At 39.8% G+C, this 16,735-nt stretch overlaps 1 protein-coding gene across 11 annotated transcripts in view; it reads left to right on the forward strand.

Annotated features, from left to right (window-relative positions):
* Nucleotides 1-16,735, forward strand: part of LDB2 (LIM domain binding 2) — a 214,721-nt gene that overhangs the window by 67,717 nt on the left and 130,269 nt on the right. For all 11 annotated transcript variants that reach the window (XM_068943319.1, XM_009673303.2, XM_009673296.2 and 8 more), the window contains exon 2: nt 10,057-10,159. In XM_068943319.1, coding sequence (XP_068799420.1) covers nt 10,057-10,159 — 103 coding nt within the window. The remainder of the gene's footprint in view (nt 1-10,056; nt 10,160-16,735) is intronic.

Raw genomic sequence — 16,735 nt, forward strand, 5'->3', positions numbered from 1 at the left:
GTTGTTTCGCCCAGCTTTCTGCTTGTGTTTGTCCTACTCTTCAGTATGTAAGCACCCAAAACCTCAACCAGTTTCCTTCCTGAAATTTAAATTCTTGGTGGGTACCTTGGATAGGATTTATCTTACCTACCTTTTTCTCTGTAAAAGTTATATGGCTAGACTGAACTATTCCCTAGGCTCTCTCTACAGTCAGTGAAGAGACAGCTATCTCCAGGAGGCTTTTTATCTTATATGAATTTAGACAATTGTCTTGGGGTGAAATGAATCCCAATCCTGTTGTCACCCTCCAGCTTGCATTCAGCAAATGGCAGCAAGCTCCATTTCCATGCTGGGATTTGGAGCGTTGCACAGACTATTCCCACAGCTGATTTTCACTGAATTTAAGGGAAAATGGATGCATGGATCTTTTAATTAGCTCTAAAAATCTCAGCCTAAATATCTAAGTTGGAATGCACATACATTTACATCGCAAAAATGACAAGCAACAAATGTAGCTATACTATTTTCAAAAACCTGAACATCTGACCACTTCAGTTGATTAATGTCTCAGCTAGGTTATATGGATGATACTAATTATGCAGGAGCTTTGGAAATTTGATCAAGTAAGTAGAATCTAAAATATGAATTTAAGAGCTTAATTATGAATTTAAGAACTTAATTAATTAAGAACCTGGCCATATCTTTTTTCTTTTCTTTCTCTTGAGTACAGTTTAGATTCTGAAAGATACATTCAGCACTGACAACATTTGCTGTAGAATAACGTTGCCAATTGACAAAAACGGCTGTGAGTACTAACCCTAATAAGTACAGAATACATACATGAATTAACGTGACAAGTCCTTTTGCTATAGTTAAGAACTAATCCTTTCAGAAAAATCTTAAGAATTTGGCCTCTGAAATGAGTTGAATAAAAAATATGAGTGATCTTTTAAGGGACATAATTTTCTGGTGACTCTCTCTGTCTTATCTACTTGTTAGTTAATTTCCACAGTATTTTTAGCTTAAAGAATATGCACCGCTTATACAAAACTGAAATAGTATATTATTAATACGTGACAAAGAACTTGATTCTGTTCTTTACCATTGCTTCTTAACAAAATTTCTGTGAAATGCTTTTGCTTCCCTGCGCTGCCTGGAATTATATAGTGCTCTTACAATTTCTTTGGGTGATAACTGAGAACTCCGAACCACAGTTATATCATTAAGCACTTAAATGCAGACAACAATATATAATTTAAAGTGCAGATATGCTTGTAAATAGACAATAACAAAAAGGAGTGATTTCTTAAATATTTTTCTCATGGCACTTCCAGCTATAATCTCAAATGTCTTCTCTTTTTCTGACTAGTTATCGGTAAACTAAGCGCTTATGGTATGAGCTTACACATAATAATCCTATCCTCTAAAGGAGATGGGACGTATGATAAACTGCATCTCTTCCACTTCATGTACCTTCCCAAGAAATAAGAGCTCTCCACTTAGACAGAGCTGTCCAGCATAGTGATATGTTCTTATCTGATTTGCAAAGCTTAATAGGAATTAATAACTTTTAACTGATTTGGCTTGCTGGCTAACAAGTACATATTCGGATCCTAGTCCAGCAAAGAATTTTAAGCATCTCCTTAATTTTAAAAATATTTTGCTAATTCATAGTCTTAGCAAGAGTCTTCTCAAAATCCTGTAGGGTAAAGTATCATATGGAGATAAATCCTCTCACCTAAATGTCTTTCCAACACCGTTAATCTTAGTATATGTTAAAATCAACTCTTCATTGTTGTATTTCTCAACCTGTCACCATTGTGACACTTGGCTAACAAGCTGGAACACAAGCCAGAAGTGCCTTTGTCTCATCTAGGATCCCATTCCCTGCTTTGACCACTATATTTTGCCCAAGAAGAAGGCAAAAGTGTTCCCCTAACTCAGTTGAAGAGCTGTTTCTTACCTTTCAAAATACAGTGTGTTATGGAAAAAGCCATACTTTAGATGTAGTTCCTCAGAGGCAAAGAGCTTAATTTTGTACTTGTCTGTAATGTGCCTAGAGCTCTAGTGAGACTCCAGTGAGCAGCGACAAGTGGTGAGAGTCCAGTCTGAAATGGAGGGGTCCAAGACTGTGTTGGGTCTCCGTTGTTCATTGGTGTAGTATTGAAATGCTGTTAGTAATAATTTATTTTTTGTATTTGTTATTTTTTGTTTCACTGTAATAACTGGCATAAGCATTTGTGTACACTAAATTTTAGTGCTTCGGGAGTGGGTTCTATTGGGTAGATACACCCAGAGGGACTCTTTCACTGATGTTGCTGGGAATATTACTTTTTTCTATGCCCTTGTGACATACGATATTTGATGTTCTGTATTCACTGATGGCAATACTAGTTATTGCCTTTTCATTGGGATAGATGGCATAGTAGCTTCCATTTACTCATATAGATGGAAGTAAACAAGGTAAAAAAGAAACCAGGTCAAAATGTCAGAATAAAATAAGAACATTCATATGACTGATGGTAGTACAATAGATAATAGACACACTTAATATTCCATCTCTATAAGCCATTCTCAAAGGCTGAGGCTGTTGAGTATTCTGTTGCAGAATAGAGAAGAGTAACCACAGTTCATTTTTGATAAATGCCAAACTCAGGTCTGTGATTTGTCTGCAATGATCATGGATGGAGAATGCTATAAAGAAAATTCTCTACTGTTATCAGGCAGCTAGAGACATCTCACGTCTATTGAAAAGAGGGCTGAAATTTCAAAAAACTTTGAATATGGATGTAGCATGCAATATATATACCAAGGCCAAACAGACAGTACACGAGGGGTGAATGTGTCTATCTCTGTTAACAATTGCACTACGGTCATAATTTAGTTGTTAATGCCCAGTCTTTTTGTTCACACAGCCAGAATATAGGTCTTACCTCAGGAAACCAAAGGCAATCTTATCCCAAATACTTCATAAGAAGGACAAAAGAGGATCCTCTGATTGTCACTGATAATAATGCTGTGAAATATCAACAATGGTGCCATGCTGACAATAAGGAATTGGCAGTAGAATATACTTTCTTGAGACCAGCTTCATTGCTGTTATTTTCCCTTTCTTTCTCCTATGCGTTCTTGTGTTACAGGTGCAAGTTCCCAGTCAGGAGCAGAAGTAATGATTTGAAATTAAAAATGCAGGTGAAATGACACATTTCATAAATTAACCCCTTCTGCTTTATACTGCTTACAGTGTGGTATTAAACAATATGATCTGTGTATGTTTGCTGTAGGGGAATAGTGATTCATGTACAGAGTGAGTATTTAAGGATTCGTTTCTCTTTTGTCCACAACCTGCAGTAAAATTTAAGCAATGAATGATAAATAATAGGTTTGAGACTATGCATTCTTTGTGGATTCTATTATTAGACTGAACCAGCTAGCTTGCCATCATATCCTTTCCTGAAAGCTTAAGTTAGAAAATCTCCATAACTGTAAGGACTCCAATTTTAAAAGGATATCCAACTTGAAATACATATAACATCTGTGTAGATGGTAAAATTGGGTGGCTTAGATGTAATGAAATAACTATACTTTTATAGCTGTATGTAGACTTGTCTTGCTATTTGCCAGCCTAGCAAGCAGTTGCCACACCACTCTGATAAAACGTTTCTCATTCGGGCATACTTTAATGACCGAATAAAAAGAAATAGAGGAACCATGCCTCTAAACATATGGAAACTGTCTCTCTCCTTCCTATCAGTGTCAGCGTATTTCAGTTAATCTGAACCCCTGATATAACTGTCCAGTGAGGACCTGACACTATCTCAGAATAGTGTATCTGCAAAACTGAGTTGCAAGACCAGAAAAATCACAGTATAATTGTTCTGCTGTAGCGATGCTGATTCTCAGGTCCCCAGGTTCAGAGCACATCAAAAAAATGGCATGAATCAATTAGCATATTGTGCAAAGGCTCTCTAATCTTTTTGTTTGTTTGTTTCTCCCATTTTCATCTGGATTCAAATAATTACTGTCTGACTTTCACAGTTCCCCTTTCAGAAAATGAGCTGTTACTGCTTTCTTCTGTATTTTGTTACCTCATCGTATCAAAGATATTATGGGCAATGAAAGTATGATCCTTGATAATATTAGAACTTCCAGTGAATTTGTAAGGGTAGCAATGCGTTACAAACTTTTTTCTTATAAAAAATTCTCATTCTTAAAATTCCTTCCAATGGACATCAGGAGCAGAGTCTTTGCCCACTTTTTGCATGGGAGTCAGTTCACATTTTCTCTTTGAGGTGCTATTGCTATTGTATATTTGTTGCCCAACTATTTTCTGCCTTTTCAGTGAAACAGAAACTTGGTGTTGTTTCTTTACTGCACAAACTAAGATAAGTTCCAAAGTGGAATGTAAACAATAATGTAATTAATTAATAAGTAAGCTGAAGGAACTGATATGCTTTGGGCACGGAGTAGAGTTTTGGCAAGAAGTTGGAAGTATATAATGGAACAGAAACCTACTTATGACCAAAGCCAAGTCTTAAAATCTTTCTGCCAGTTTTACTACACATTGTTTGAGAAATGGCATCCAGCCACAGTAGTAAGTGAAAGAAAAGCAAGCAACATCATTAAAACTGTGACTATGTGTGAAATAACAAATGGAAATAGTGGAGTCAGGCATTCCTAGCAGGGGGAGGGCAGTTAGAGGTTCTGTAAGATACCATTAATTGCAAGATTACGGGAGTGTTTAACTCTATGTAAAATATGCTTTATGTCTAAGATAAAAAAATAAAGTAGAATGACAAAAGCAAAAACAACAGGAGTAGCCCTGGGCAACCAGATTAGGGTTTTCTCCAGGTGCTTTTAAGAGTGGTACTAGCACCACATACTGCTAGGAAAGCAGTTCTAAATGAAGGTCAGTTGCATCCTTTTCTTGTACCTGTTTTTCCTCATTATCCTGGATAGTGATAGAAGGCCATTTGACTATATAGGTTTCTCACCAACATACTGTATATGAATATTCCACTCTTTTGCTCCATTCATACTGTTTCCAGGAAAATCAGCTAGAGACTATCAGAATATCATTATGCTGTACAGAATTTATGTAAACCATAGCAAAAACGCCCTATGCCAGATCATAAAAAGATTGTGCGTTGCAGTGCCAAACATACAGATCTCTACTGAAATGTCAAAATGTGTAAAATTAAGATATATGGATCCCTGTTAATTTGTTACTTCAATGAAAATTTGTATCAGAACCTGAAATATGTTGGGGAGGCTCAAGCCAGGTCCAAATTAAAGCTAATGGGGAGAGTTACTAGTTTCTAGTTTTCAGGCGTTTTATATTTAACGGTCCGTCAGTGTGCTCTGAGTATAAACATTAGCGCCAGAATTTTTATCATACTTCATCTTGCAAGCTTCATACTTTTCAGTGGCTCTGCAGTTTTCACAGGTGCGTTTAATGGCAAAATCTTATCTTGAATTGCATTTTGAAAGCTCCGGTGTAGCTGGATTTGCTGAGAAGTGGGGAGGGGTGGAATAACATTCCTCCCTTGGGGAGGCAGCAGTTTCCTTGGGCAGCGTTAGCCTGAAAGACTATGAGAAGCGCGCGTGTGGCCAAAAGGAGGAGGGACGTACAGAGCGCTGAAAATAGTAAGGGTCGATAGGGAAGACTTGCAGGTGCCAGAAGAAAAAATGTACGCTCCCAAGAGCACCCTTCTCTTTTTCTTTTGGCCTTCGCCTAGGTTGGGGTTTAAAATTCAGTCCTTCCCTGAAAAGCGATTATATAAAAGAGGCGCCGTTTCACAACAGATGTGCTTCCTGCGTGTATGCCGAATCACATTTATTTGTTTTAGTGACTGTCTTTGCAGCGAACCGTTTACACCTGCTACACGCGGGCCGCCAAGAGCGAGGTGAGGAGGAGGAGGAGGCAGAGCTGCGCCGCCCTCCCGAGCGCCAGGCCACACACTGGTAGCGGGGCGCTCGACCGCTGCAGCCACCGCGGTGGGCAGCGTGAGCTGGTCATTACGGCTCCTCTCCGTGGTAGCCCCGGAGAACCAGCGATCACCCTTCTCTTCATAGCAATCTTTTTATGTGGTTGAAGGCTCGTCGCACTCCCTGCTTCCTCCTTCTCGAGCTAAACGCGCCCGGTGCCTTCTGCCTCGCTTCCTATGGTTTGGGGGCAGGGGGGCTGCTCGTTTTTAACTCAGGTAATTCCCGTTGTTTTCAGCTGGGTCCTTACAGCTTGCCCTTGGGTCGTGGGTGGCCCAGAAGTGGGCAGAGCACCCCGGGCGTGGATGGGCTGTTGCAGGGTGGGTCTTGCCAGGGAGATGTTGTGGGGAGTGGCAGGGAATTCTGTCTAATTTCCCTTATTTGCAGCATTCCCCTTATTTGCAACAGCAACAGATTGCTGACATATTTGGTTTACAATCTGGCCCACTTCTATGGTACTGCTTAGCAAGTCATTCCCCATTTTGTATTTGTGCTTTTGTCACAACACTTACTGAATTGCATCTTCATTTCAGATCATTTCTGCAATCTGTCAAAATCATTTTGCATTCCAGTTCTGTCCTGCATTCCAGTTCTATCCGCACCTCCTCCCAAACATGGTTTCATGTCCTGGTTTTGTATGTGAACTATCTATTCTACCTTCCAAGTCATTAAACAAAAATAAAGGAATTTGGAGAAAGGGCCATAGGCACAGTTAGCCCTGTAGTCCAGCTGCAAGATCTATTTTGGTTCAGCAGGCACCATCATAGGCAAGACGAAAAGCCTCGTTTGGCTTGCAGACTCTTAATCACGTAAGTGTGTAAGGTGTAAAAAAGAACCCAGCTTGACTCTCAGATCACACAGTGAATATGTGGGACTGTTAGATGGCGGGGGAGAAAGAGCATCATTGTGCTTAAAATCTGATTACATTGGCCAAAGAAATCAGAGTCAGAAAAAAAATATTGAAACCGTAGGATTCCATTTATTTGGAGTCCCTATTCAGACTTGAACCATGCTTCAAATTACAAATAATAATAGGGGTGGAGGTGGTCGGAAGGAACAATGACAGTTGCAGCACAAGACATTTTGCTGCTTTGGTAGCTGGATACATCTGCATGTCATCTTCACTCCTCACCCAACTCTAAGACTGTCCCTGCCCTTTTCTCTCCTTGGACCTATTCTTTAAGTTTATTTTAATAAAAAATATTTTTCAGAGTATTAATTTTTTTGTTATGTTTAGTCCATTATTTCAATGTTTGAGTGTGTGAGTGCGCTACGTGAAAGGGAGGTTGCCATGGTAATTTCTCATTATTGTTGAATAGAAAAATAATTACTCTGGCAAAATCCCCCGTAACCTGTCAGAGCAGAAGTTAAAGATGCCTGGGGCAGCCTTGCCTTCACCATCCCCTTTTTGTAAGAAAAAGTGGGTGATTTTATTCATTTTTTTCATAAGAAGTCCATCCATTTTCTTTTTCCATTTGGCTGGGAAACACCTCATTTGGTTTTGTTCACCATGTGGCTGAGAGAGGAGTTGGGCCCACCTGTGACAAGGGCAGAGCAGAGAATTAAGCAGCAGAGTGCATCCAGGCTTGACAGAGGGTTCATGTATCCCATTAAGGGGTGTGTGTGTGTGTGTGTGCCCCCATGTGCGTGTATACATGTGTATGCATGTGTATATGTATGTATGTATGGGAGTGGTATTTTCTGTTTTTACTTCTTCCTGACATAAAGTATGCAAAAACACAAGATAAAGACCTTGGACAGTATTCAAACTGTGACAGAGTCTGGATATTTTATTTATCCAGGGAGAGAATCCACAGTAATTCAGTCTCCACATTTTCCTAGCCTTCAGACTTCTTGGAAGCAAGAGTGAGTGCAAATATGTGTGGTTTTGAGGTGAGGCCCTGCACTTTTCCCTATATTTTTTCCTTGTTTCCTGTGTGCATTTGCATTGCAATTATGTGATGCTTCCTTTTGCTTCTCTTATTAGTGGATTTTGCATTAGTAGCTCTAGAAATGCTGAAATACTGAGGTAACAATTGCTTTCCCACAGCAGAGCTGCAAATGTGGTATATGGCATTGCTTAAATCCTTTCCTCCTCTCCCCCTTTACAATGACAAGATGTATGGCCAAAAGATCTTGGGTAAAAAATGCTGTAGCCTCTTTTTTTGGCAAGTGACTGAGAATGGTAGCTCATAATTACTGATTGGGCAATGAACTATTGTATGGGCTGATAATATTGACCAACCAGTTGCTGTGAGTGAAGTGTCAGCGCTCAGAGCACAGAGAGGTGTTGCTGGAGGTCAGTTTTTGAGCTATTGTTGAACACCTATCTATTCCGTACTTACCATTGTGGCTACTCAGCTAATAAGTGCAACGTTGTTTGCATGCACAGAGCCTCATAAGGTTTACACAGGCCAACAGGACAGAGCAGCTGCTCTTTGTGACAACAGATTTCTGAGAAGCAGAGGCATTTTCGATACCTCTGTGTGAATGTGATTGAATTATGGAGCGAGCATAGCAGTGCCCAGCCTCTCTGTCCTCCCTCCTGCTTGGGGATGCCGCTGCCGTGTGGGATGAGCATTAGTGAGGAAGGGGAGCACCAGCAGCTCCGAACCAGCCAAAAAGTCTCTCAGGCTTCTCTAACAGGAGCTGGAGTGCTAAGATGTGTCCTTCTCGTTCCTCTGCTGGCTATCTGACAGCGAGCAAAGTAATGTAAAATGGTAGGGCAGTAAAGACACCCTGCTCAGCAGTGAGGAGTGAAACCCAATAACAACATCTTTAGGAGACATGGGAGCAGAACTAAAAAGATCACATAGTTATTTCTCTGCGTGTGCACATATAATGACTACGATAGATGCACGTTTTGTCTTAAATCAGCATTTTATCTGAGGGATTATTTTTCTCATAAAGGTAACATCTTCTGACTTTTATATATTGCTCAGGCCTTAGGAGGTGCTCATTGCTCACTAAGTTGGATGAAGCTAGTCTTGCACACTGGAAGGACTGCTGAAGTGATCGTGATATCGTGGTGATGAGGGTGTGATGGTGGCATCTTCCCAGGTGTACTTCCAGCTTGGGGCTGATTCTGTGCATGGCGAGTGATTTAAATCTCAGGGCCTCCGAGGAGAGGAAGATCTCTGAGGAGCAGAAGACACTGCACCAAAGATTTCAAGTGCAGTTAATAAACATATCCATATTTAGTGACATAAACAAGAGGTGGATTCTGTTGTTATCTGACTCTGGTGCAAAGCCTTGCAAAACTGAGCACATGGGCAGGTGCTCGCCATTGAGGCTTGGCTGCCTGTTGGTAATCACCCAGGTGCAAATGCATAGTTCACTTTCCAAAGGCAACAGACCACCTGTAGGGGTAGATTGGTGTATGCCTTACATTCTACACTATTTTAATAATTGTTATGTTCTGAGTATGTGTATTACTGCAAATATAAGAATACACAGGTCATCTTAAAATATTGTTTTCACCTCATGTATTGTACTGGAAAGTAAAGATTTCTCTCAACAATTACATGTAAGTAACTAGCTGGTATTTAATTAATCTATGGTAGCATTGTACTTATATTAAATACATTGAAGTGGAATGGCTATTATATTTAGTTTCAAAGTTACTTTCTTGCCAACTCATGCTGATATTCAAATTACGTGATATTATAGAATTAAATGCTGAGTTTTTTTCATGATTAGGACTAAACATTTGAGGTATGCAGCCCAGGAAAAAGGAGGAAAAGTCATAATTCCTCTATGTGCATCTAATTTATAAGAACATTTTACAGTGTAAGAAAGTATATGTAAGAAGTTACTTGTGTTTATGAGAATGAAAATTTTTGCATATTTGCTGTGCTGGACAAAATGAAAGACAGTTTATTGTATAATATACTAAACATTTTACCTCTTTTCTTAAATTAGAAGGAAACTCTTATCTAAGAAAATTAGTTCAAAATATCATATAGACATCAACACCCAAAAATCATAGGGAAGGATATGCAAACTATGCGTGTTCCTTTGGAATTTCTTTAAAAAAGGAATAACATATTTTCATTTTGCCCACTGTTAAGTGAATGATCTGTTGCTTCCTAGGATAGTGACAACCTCTGGTGGGATGCCTTTGCAACTGAATTTTTTGAAGATGATGCAACCTTAACCCTTTCATTTTGTTTGGAAGATGGACCAAAGCGATACAGTAAGAGATGCATTTATTATTATAATTTTAAGACTGAGTCTCTATACATTTATCTGTGAAAGTAAGAGACAACTGAGAACCTGGCAATAACAAACACAGTTAAACAACAGTTGATTGTGTTCAGCAACCATCAAGTTCCATTAACAAATTGCACGGGTTGGGATTTGTTAGGAAAGATATGTAATTCCTCTGAAATTTATTATATGAAAATATTTCCTGGTGGAGCAGGGCGAATCATGCAACATAATCCCTGGAATTTTTAAAATAATTTGCTTTGGCTGTGCTTGCACTCTTTGTTCATTTGCTTTCCACAAATATTCAAATGTTGAGTCTTGTGGGCAAAAACGTTCACAGAAAGGGACTTTGCAGCAAATTTTAGTATTCTCAACTAAAGAGCTTCCAAATTCAAACAGGAAGCAGGAAAAGATACCTCAAAATATATCCTTGCTGGTGTAAATAGTCATTAGTCCATCAGCTGCATGGACCTGTGCTGTTTGCACACAGTAAGGATCTGCCCCGGGTATTGTGTGAACAAGTCTAAAATATTCTCAGTCAAGTACTAAATACAAGCTTGAATAAAATGAAGCAATGAATAAATCTAATGGTGTTGGTATCCATTGCCCACATTCTCCAAGAAGGAAAAAAAAGGGGTACAATTCATTGAACAAATTGTTTGAAGGAAATAATTCACTCAGCTTTAGCACTAAGCAACACAGAGATAAGTAAACACTGAAAAACAGCATTGCAAATTGTTTCACTCCATTCAGAGTGACCCCTGCTTCACAGTGACAGCTTGTGCTCTGTGCTTAATGTTCTGAATCTTGCAAGGTTCTTATTTTTCCTGAGAGTGACTGATTGTCAGTGTATCACTCACATACTTCTAATTCCTTTTATCAATTATCTCAGGTATTTATTTGACAAGTGTTACCTTCTCCTGAAGAAAAAATAACAGCCACTTCGAATGCACGTTCTGGGATTAGTGTTGACAGAATTACAGTTTCTTGCCTTTCAAAGCAAGTGATAACTCTGTAAAGGTCCTCAAATTACAGCCTATAGCAACGTTGGTAACAGCTGATCTGTCCTGATTAGGTTGAGTCAACTTGTCAGATATCAGATTTGCTAGTTGTGTTATCAGTCCAGAAGGCACAGATACATCAGCAAAAAAGCAATTAATGTCCAGTTAGATCAGAGGGAGTTGTGTTTCTGGAAAACAGTGCTGCATATGAAAGAATTTGTCAAAGGGTAAAATATTCCTGTTGTCACAAATGCTTGATAATGGTTGTGCTATCTGTAACTGGAATAGTTCACTACAGGGCTATACTGTGATTCTTAGCAGTGCTGTTGATAAGTGTGATTGAAAGATCAAATTACTGTGAGCTCATTTTTTAAAGTTGACTAGTACATGTGATTATTTTGTCTTTTTTATGGTTTTGATTTCTGACCTCTGCACAAACTGGAGCAGCTTTCAATGTTGCTATTCTCAAGCATCTGCGATTAAAGCCCAGCATATAGGCCTCTTTCTATTCATTCACACTGGTTCCTTCGTTGGTAAATATTTACATAATTTGGAACTGCACTATTACTGTTCTTACTGACACCAGCAGTATTCTTATTTATTGATGCTATAAAAAGTATGCTTGAGCTACTCTAGTCCGAGGACTTTGGCCGACGTACGAGCAGGCTTTGAGAGCAGCCCTGCCGGGTGAGGGGATCGCCTGACTTACTGCTTGCGTTTCCAGCACTGCTTGGGGTGGGCACAGGGTGCAACTCATGGGTTAAAAGCTCCTGGCTGGGGAGCTTGATGTCCTAAAGCATGCCCAGGCCTTGGGAGCAGCGCAGTTGCTCGCCTTTCGGTGGGGACGTTAGCAGAAGAGCCACTTTGACGTGTGGCGGGTGCTCGCCGAGCAGAGACCTGGCCGAGGTGCCCCGTCTGCCCGCCAGAACCCCTCATGGCTCTGGAGCGTCTTGCCACCTCCCCGAGCCCAGTAGGTGCTCACACGGTAATGTTATTGCCAGGAAACAGTGAAATTGTTGGCTGGTAGGCAGACGCTTGGGTTGTGTAAGGCAGGACACACTGAGAGGCTGCACGGAGAGCATGGAATTTAGAGAAAGATGAAATAAAAGCAACGAGTCTCCCCCCGCTGTTCAGTCCTCAGTGTAATACCTGCCTCCTTACCCCAACATACAAATTCTGTTATACTTAGTGGAGATTAAAAACATCTGAATTGACTCTGAGGTTGGGGCATGGGAGGAGGAAGAGGAATTGTTTGTTCTTACTCTTGAAGGCACAAACAGTAGTGCAGGCAACCAAGATTAGACCCCAGAAAAGAGAAATAGGCATCCTTTGATAAGTCATTTATAGAGTTGAAGTTGATGAAAGATGCCGACCTCTTGCCTTTGCTCCAGGATTCAGCTCAAAATTGCCTTCCTTTATCTTGCTCCAATCTGTGAGATATTTGCTTACATCCCGGACATTTGTGGCTGGCACCTCATTTGCTCTCCTCTGGGCAATGGTTTTCCTCTTTTGGGAACTAAAATATTCTCTTCTGGGGTGAAGATATTCCAGAAAAACACAAACCAGGATCTTTGCAGGAGGGAGGAGGAGGAGGGGGGACAAATTGTTTTTGTTGTCCTTGGTCCCAGTTTTCCTCTGGGACGTGGAGATTCCCAGTCCTCAGTCTCAGGGACTAGCCAGACATTGGCTCGAGTGGCCAAAGACCAGGAGGAGCGCTGTGTGCTTTCCCTTCGCCCCAGCTTCCACCTCTGGAGCACCCAGTGAGCGCTGTGGGGCCTCCTGCAAACTTGCATACTCTCATCTTCTTTTCTCTAATCTTGACCGCAGTCCCCAAATCCCTCTGAGGCTTCTTTTCCCTGCTTGCTTTTGCATTAGCCTTTCTAAGCACTCCAAAGGTTTCTTATCGCAGCCTCTCCTGGCCTCTTTCCCAGCTGGCTCTCCCCACGCTCTGCTATGTTACCTGGACGCTTCAGTCCCTTACCCGGTACCAGGTGTTCAGAGCATGTGAATTAGGGCTGTAAACCACTGTTTGTGTAAATATTACAAGTTTAAAAAAAAATGCTTTTCCTTGCCTCCTATTTTTTTAACTTTTAATATACTCTGTGTCCAAGGAACTGTAAGGGTTGTAAACTTACTTTTTTTGTCTCAGCTGAGAAGCTGCTCATCTAATTTCATGACCCAAACCAAAGTTTTATGAAAACATTTTAGGCCTACCTTTACATTATCACATTTTACTGCACTCCTCTATATATTGAGAAAAGTGGTTTTCTTCCCTTTGGTAGGTTCCCTTTTAGGTATGCCATGTTTCTCCTAGATTATCAGCCCTAGGATTCTTTAATTTGTAGGGAAAGACAGATATGTGTCAGAGGGCAAAATTTAAGTCGTTGGATTACGTTTAGTTTTCTTTGCGTGAGACAGCACTATACTGATACTCAAGCTAGCCTTAAATGTGCCTGTATATCTGTATGGCACAGCAAGTAAAGATACTTACTCAGGCCCTGGAAAGAATAGAGGTCTGTTAGTTCAGTGATATGCCAGTGCTAATTAATTTGATTGCCAGGTTTGTTAGACCTAGCCTGGTTATCTTTGCAGAACATTATTCTGCCTCATATAGACGTGCACTTGAAAGCCCAGCTCAGCTTCGCATGCAGAGATTCTGTGTCAGACCTGAAATCACCACTGTGCCCATCTCTGCTGCTCTTTCTTTTTCTTCAGTATTTTATTTCTGTAGGTGCAAGAACCTTACCTTCCCCAATTTCTCCTCACCTGTACAGTATTCCAGAAAGAAGACACTGTCTTCTTTTAAGCATCAGCTGAAAGCATACGCTTTTCTCCTGCTTGCTTATGCCCCTTAGCTATTCTTTTGGTCTGCTATTACCTGTGAACCCTACTGATATGTTATTAAACTCCCTGTTGAAAATGAGTTTTAATGAGAAATGCTCCAAAAAAGTAAAGATATATTTTAATGTCACAAGGATGTGAATTATATGTGTTTTCTCTAGTCTGGCTTTTCGGCTGTAGTAAGACAGAGAGGAAGACCACACACCCCAATCCAATGCCCAAAGAAAGGGAAAGGCTCCCAACACCAAAGAGGTATTTCCTGTTTTAACCTGCACTGAATTATATTCAACAGAGAAACTTAAGAAGTAAACCTGTGAAATTCATTTTACAGTGGAAGTAACATGAAATTGGCATTAATTTATTTTGACCTGATTTATTGGGTCAAGAACTAAATCGGATTTAAGCAAAAAAAAAAAAAAAGCCTAATGGAACAGATTTTTTTTTCCTGGTTGTGGATAAAACATACTCGTTCCCTGTTAAGAGCCTTCTACCCCTATAAAAGAGTAAATACTAGACTCTGATCCATTGTTGCCCAGGTTCTTTGTTTCTTAGAGACAAAATATTTCCAGAACAGATAAGAGAAACAAGTTTGATTGACAGCTCTTAGCAGAGTCTCATCAGCTGCTGTGCTGACAGCCTGGTGATGCGCACTGTGCTGATGTGGTGGGGACTGACAGGTGATTGACAGCCCAAGACTGTGGAGACAGAAAAGATGAAGCATGCTCAGTAAGAATAATGTGCAGTGTTTATGCAGCACTGCAGAGAATAGGAGCTAGAAAGTTAACTCTTTCAGAGCAAAGGGACACTGTAACGCAAAATCTATGTAGTTGCCACTGTGCAGGAAATTAGAGCTTGGCTAGATTTCCGCTTTATTCACTAAAAGCTTTCTGTTTATGGAGAAGATGTATACGGTGAGGAGCCAAAAGCACAGGCAATCACATTTGTAGCTGTAAAAATTTTCATGCAGGTATGATGGAGTCCTCAAAATGGATTTACTAAGCCTATCCGTATAGAATGTACTGAGAATTACCGGCACCTCTCATGGGCTTCCATCACCAAATTTTCTATGCCATTGCATAGTGCTACACCGTTTCAAAAGTGGAGTTTTCAGAAGGGACAAGCTGAGCTCTTTTGATCTGTGTATTCCTAGAAAAAAGTAAAGTGTTTTCAGTTTTATTTTTGCTTTGCGTCTTCAGATGATAATTGAATACACGTTTTATGTTATAACTGCTTAGTGCAGTTTATGTTTGGATTGTTCAATATAACTATACCATGCTTTGCATTTTATGTACCTACTGTTCGTTTCCCCTGTTTGGTGCATGAACCCTGCTTTGACTTTTCCTCATTTCTCAGTTTTCCTTGGAAAGTTAGAAAAAAGCAGAATTTTGTAGACAATAAGAGTACAGTGAACTTTGGGCTTTAAGGTGCTGCCTGTGCCTTTAGAATAGATTTTGCAAGTGCCTTCACTACAGATTACCCAGCCTGTGCATACACAGCAAGTGAGCTGCTAATGGTGCTTTCCCGTTCTGAAACAAATTCTTTCTGCCCTTGTCCTTGTTTATAACCTGTGATACACCGTTAACTTTAGAGACCTTTGTTGGATGCCTTCTGCTGGTGAAATCCTGGAAACCTGCGTCTAGTGGGGATTTCTCACAAGCAAAGCAGATAGTTTGGGGATAAACAGCAGAAATCTGCCACACATTATCCACTTGCTTAACTATTGTCAGAAAGATTGCTTTGAGAGGCTAGCCTGCTACATTATCACCCCAGGTTTCTATAAAGCTGTCGCCTGGCTGCTCTCACATAGCTCCTACAGAGAAAATTTAATAAGCTGAGTGAAACAGATTGTAGTATTTCCAGGTACATGCTCTTTCTTTTTCCTTTTTTTTTTTCCCAGAGAAATCCCAGTCATTAAACATGATTTGAGCATTCAGGTACAACACAGTAAATTGACCTAGCTTAGTAAGTGAGACAGATTATTCTGTGTGACTGCCTGGTCTTCAGCTTTATATCCAACTCTCCTAATTTATGTTTCACCTTCAAAGTTTGTTTGTAATACTTTTGAATTTAATTCCAGTCCATGGATAAAAATGTCTTTAGAGTCAGATCTAATATCTAATACCAGTAACTGTGGGTCATCACTCCCCCCACCAGTTGATGACTCTCAATCAATATTTACTTTGTAAAATTGGTTTGTTAAACATTCTGAATCCATTCAACATGTGCTTTATTAATATTGCATATTACTAATTTTTAATTAGAATATAATACAGTGCACTAGTAAGTCAAATACATTACAGATGTCTAAGTGTATTGCATCTACGCACTTATCTTTATCACCCAAACTTGTGTAATCTCATCAAAGAATCAAATCAGATTTGTTTGACAAGACCTATTTTCCATAAAACCATGTTGACTGGCGTTAATTGCCAGTCCCTTTTGCTTCAATCTCTGTCAGTTGAATCCTGTATAATTTTTTTCACTGTTTTGTCTGGATTGGTATCAAGCTAGTGAGTGTATTATGTTATCTGGTATACAGTTACCTGATTGTATACTGTCCCTCCTTAAATATCAGTGCAACCAGGGAGTCTTTTGAAATTTCCTCAGCAATTCTTTTTTTAAAATAACTTCAGGTAGAAATGTGCAAAAGAAACTCCTAGAACTGCTAATTTAAAAATTTACTCCTAATAGACACTATTTAAGATCCTCCTTAGTTGCTG

The sequence above is a fragment of the Struthio camelus genome, chromosome 4 (genome assembly GCF_040807025.1).
Source record: "Struthio camelus isolate bStrCam1 chromosome 4, bStrCam1.hap1, whole genome shotgun sequence".
NCBI lineage: Eukaryota > Metazoa > Chordata > Aves > Struthioniformes > Struthionidae > Struthio > Struthio camelus.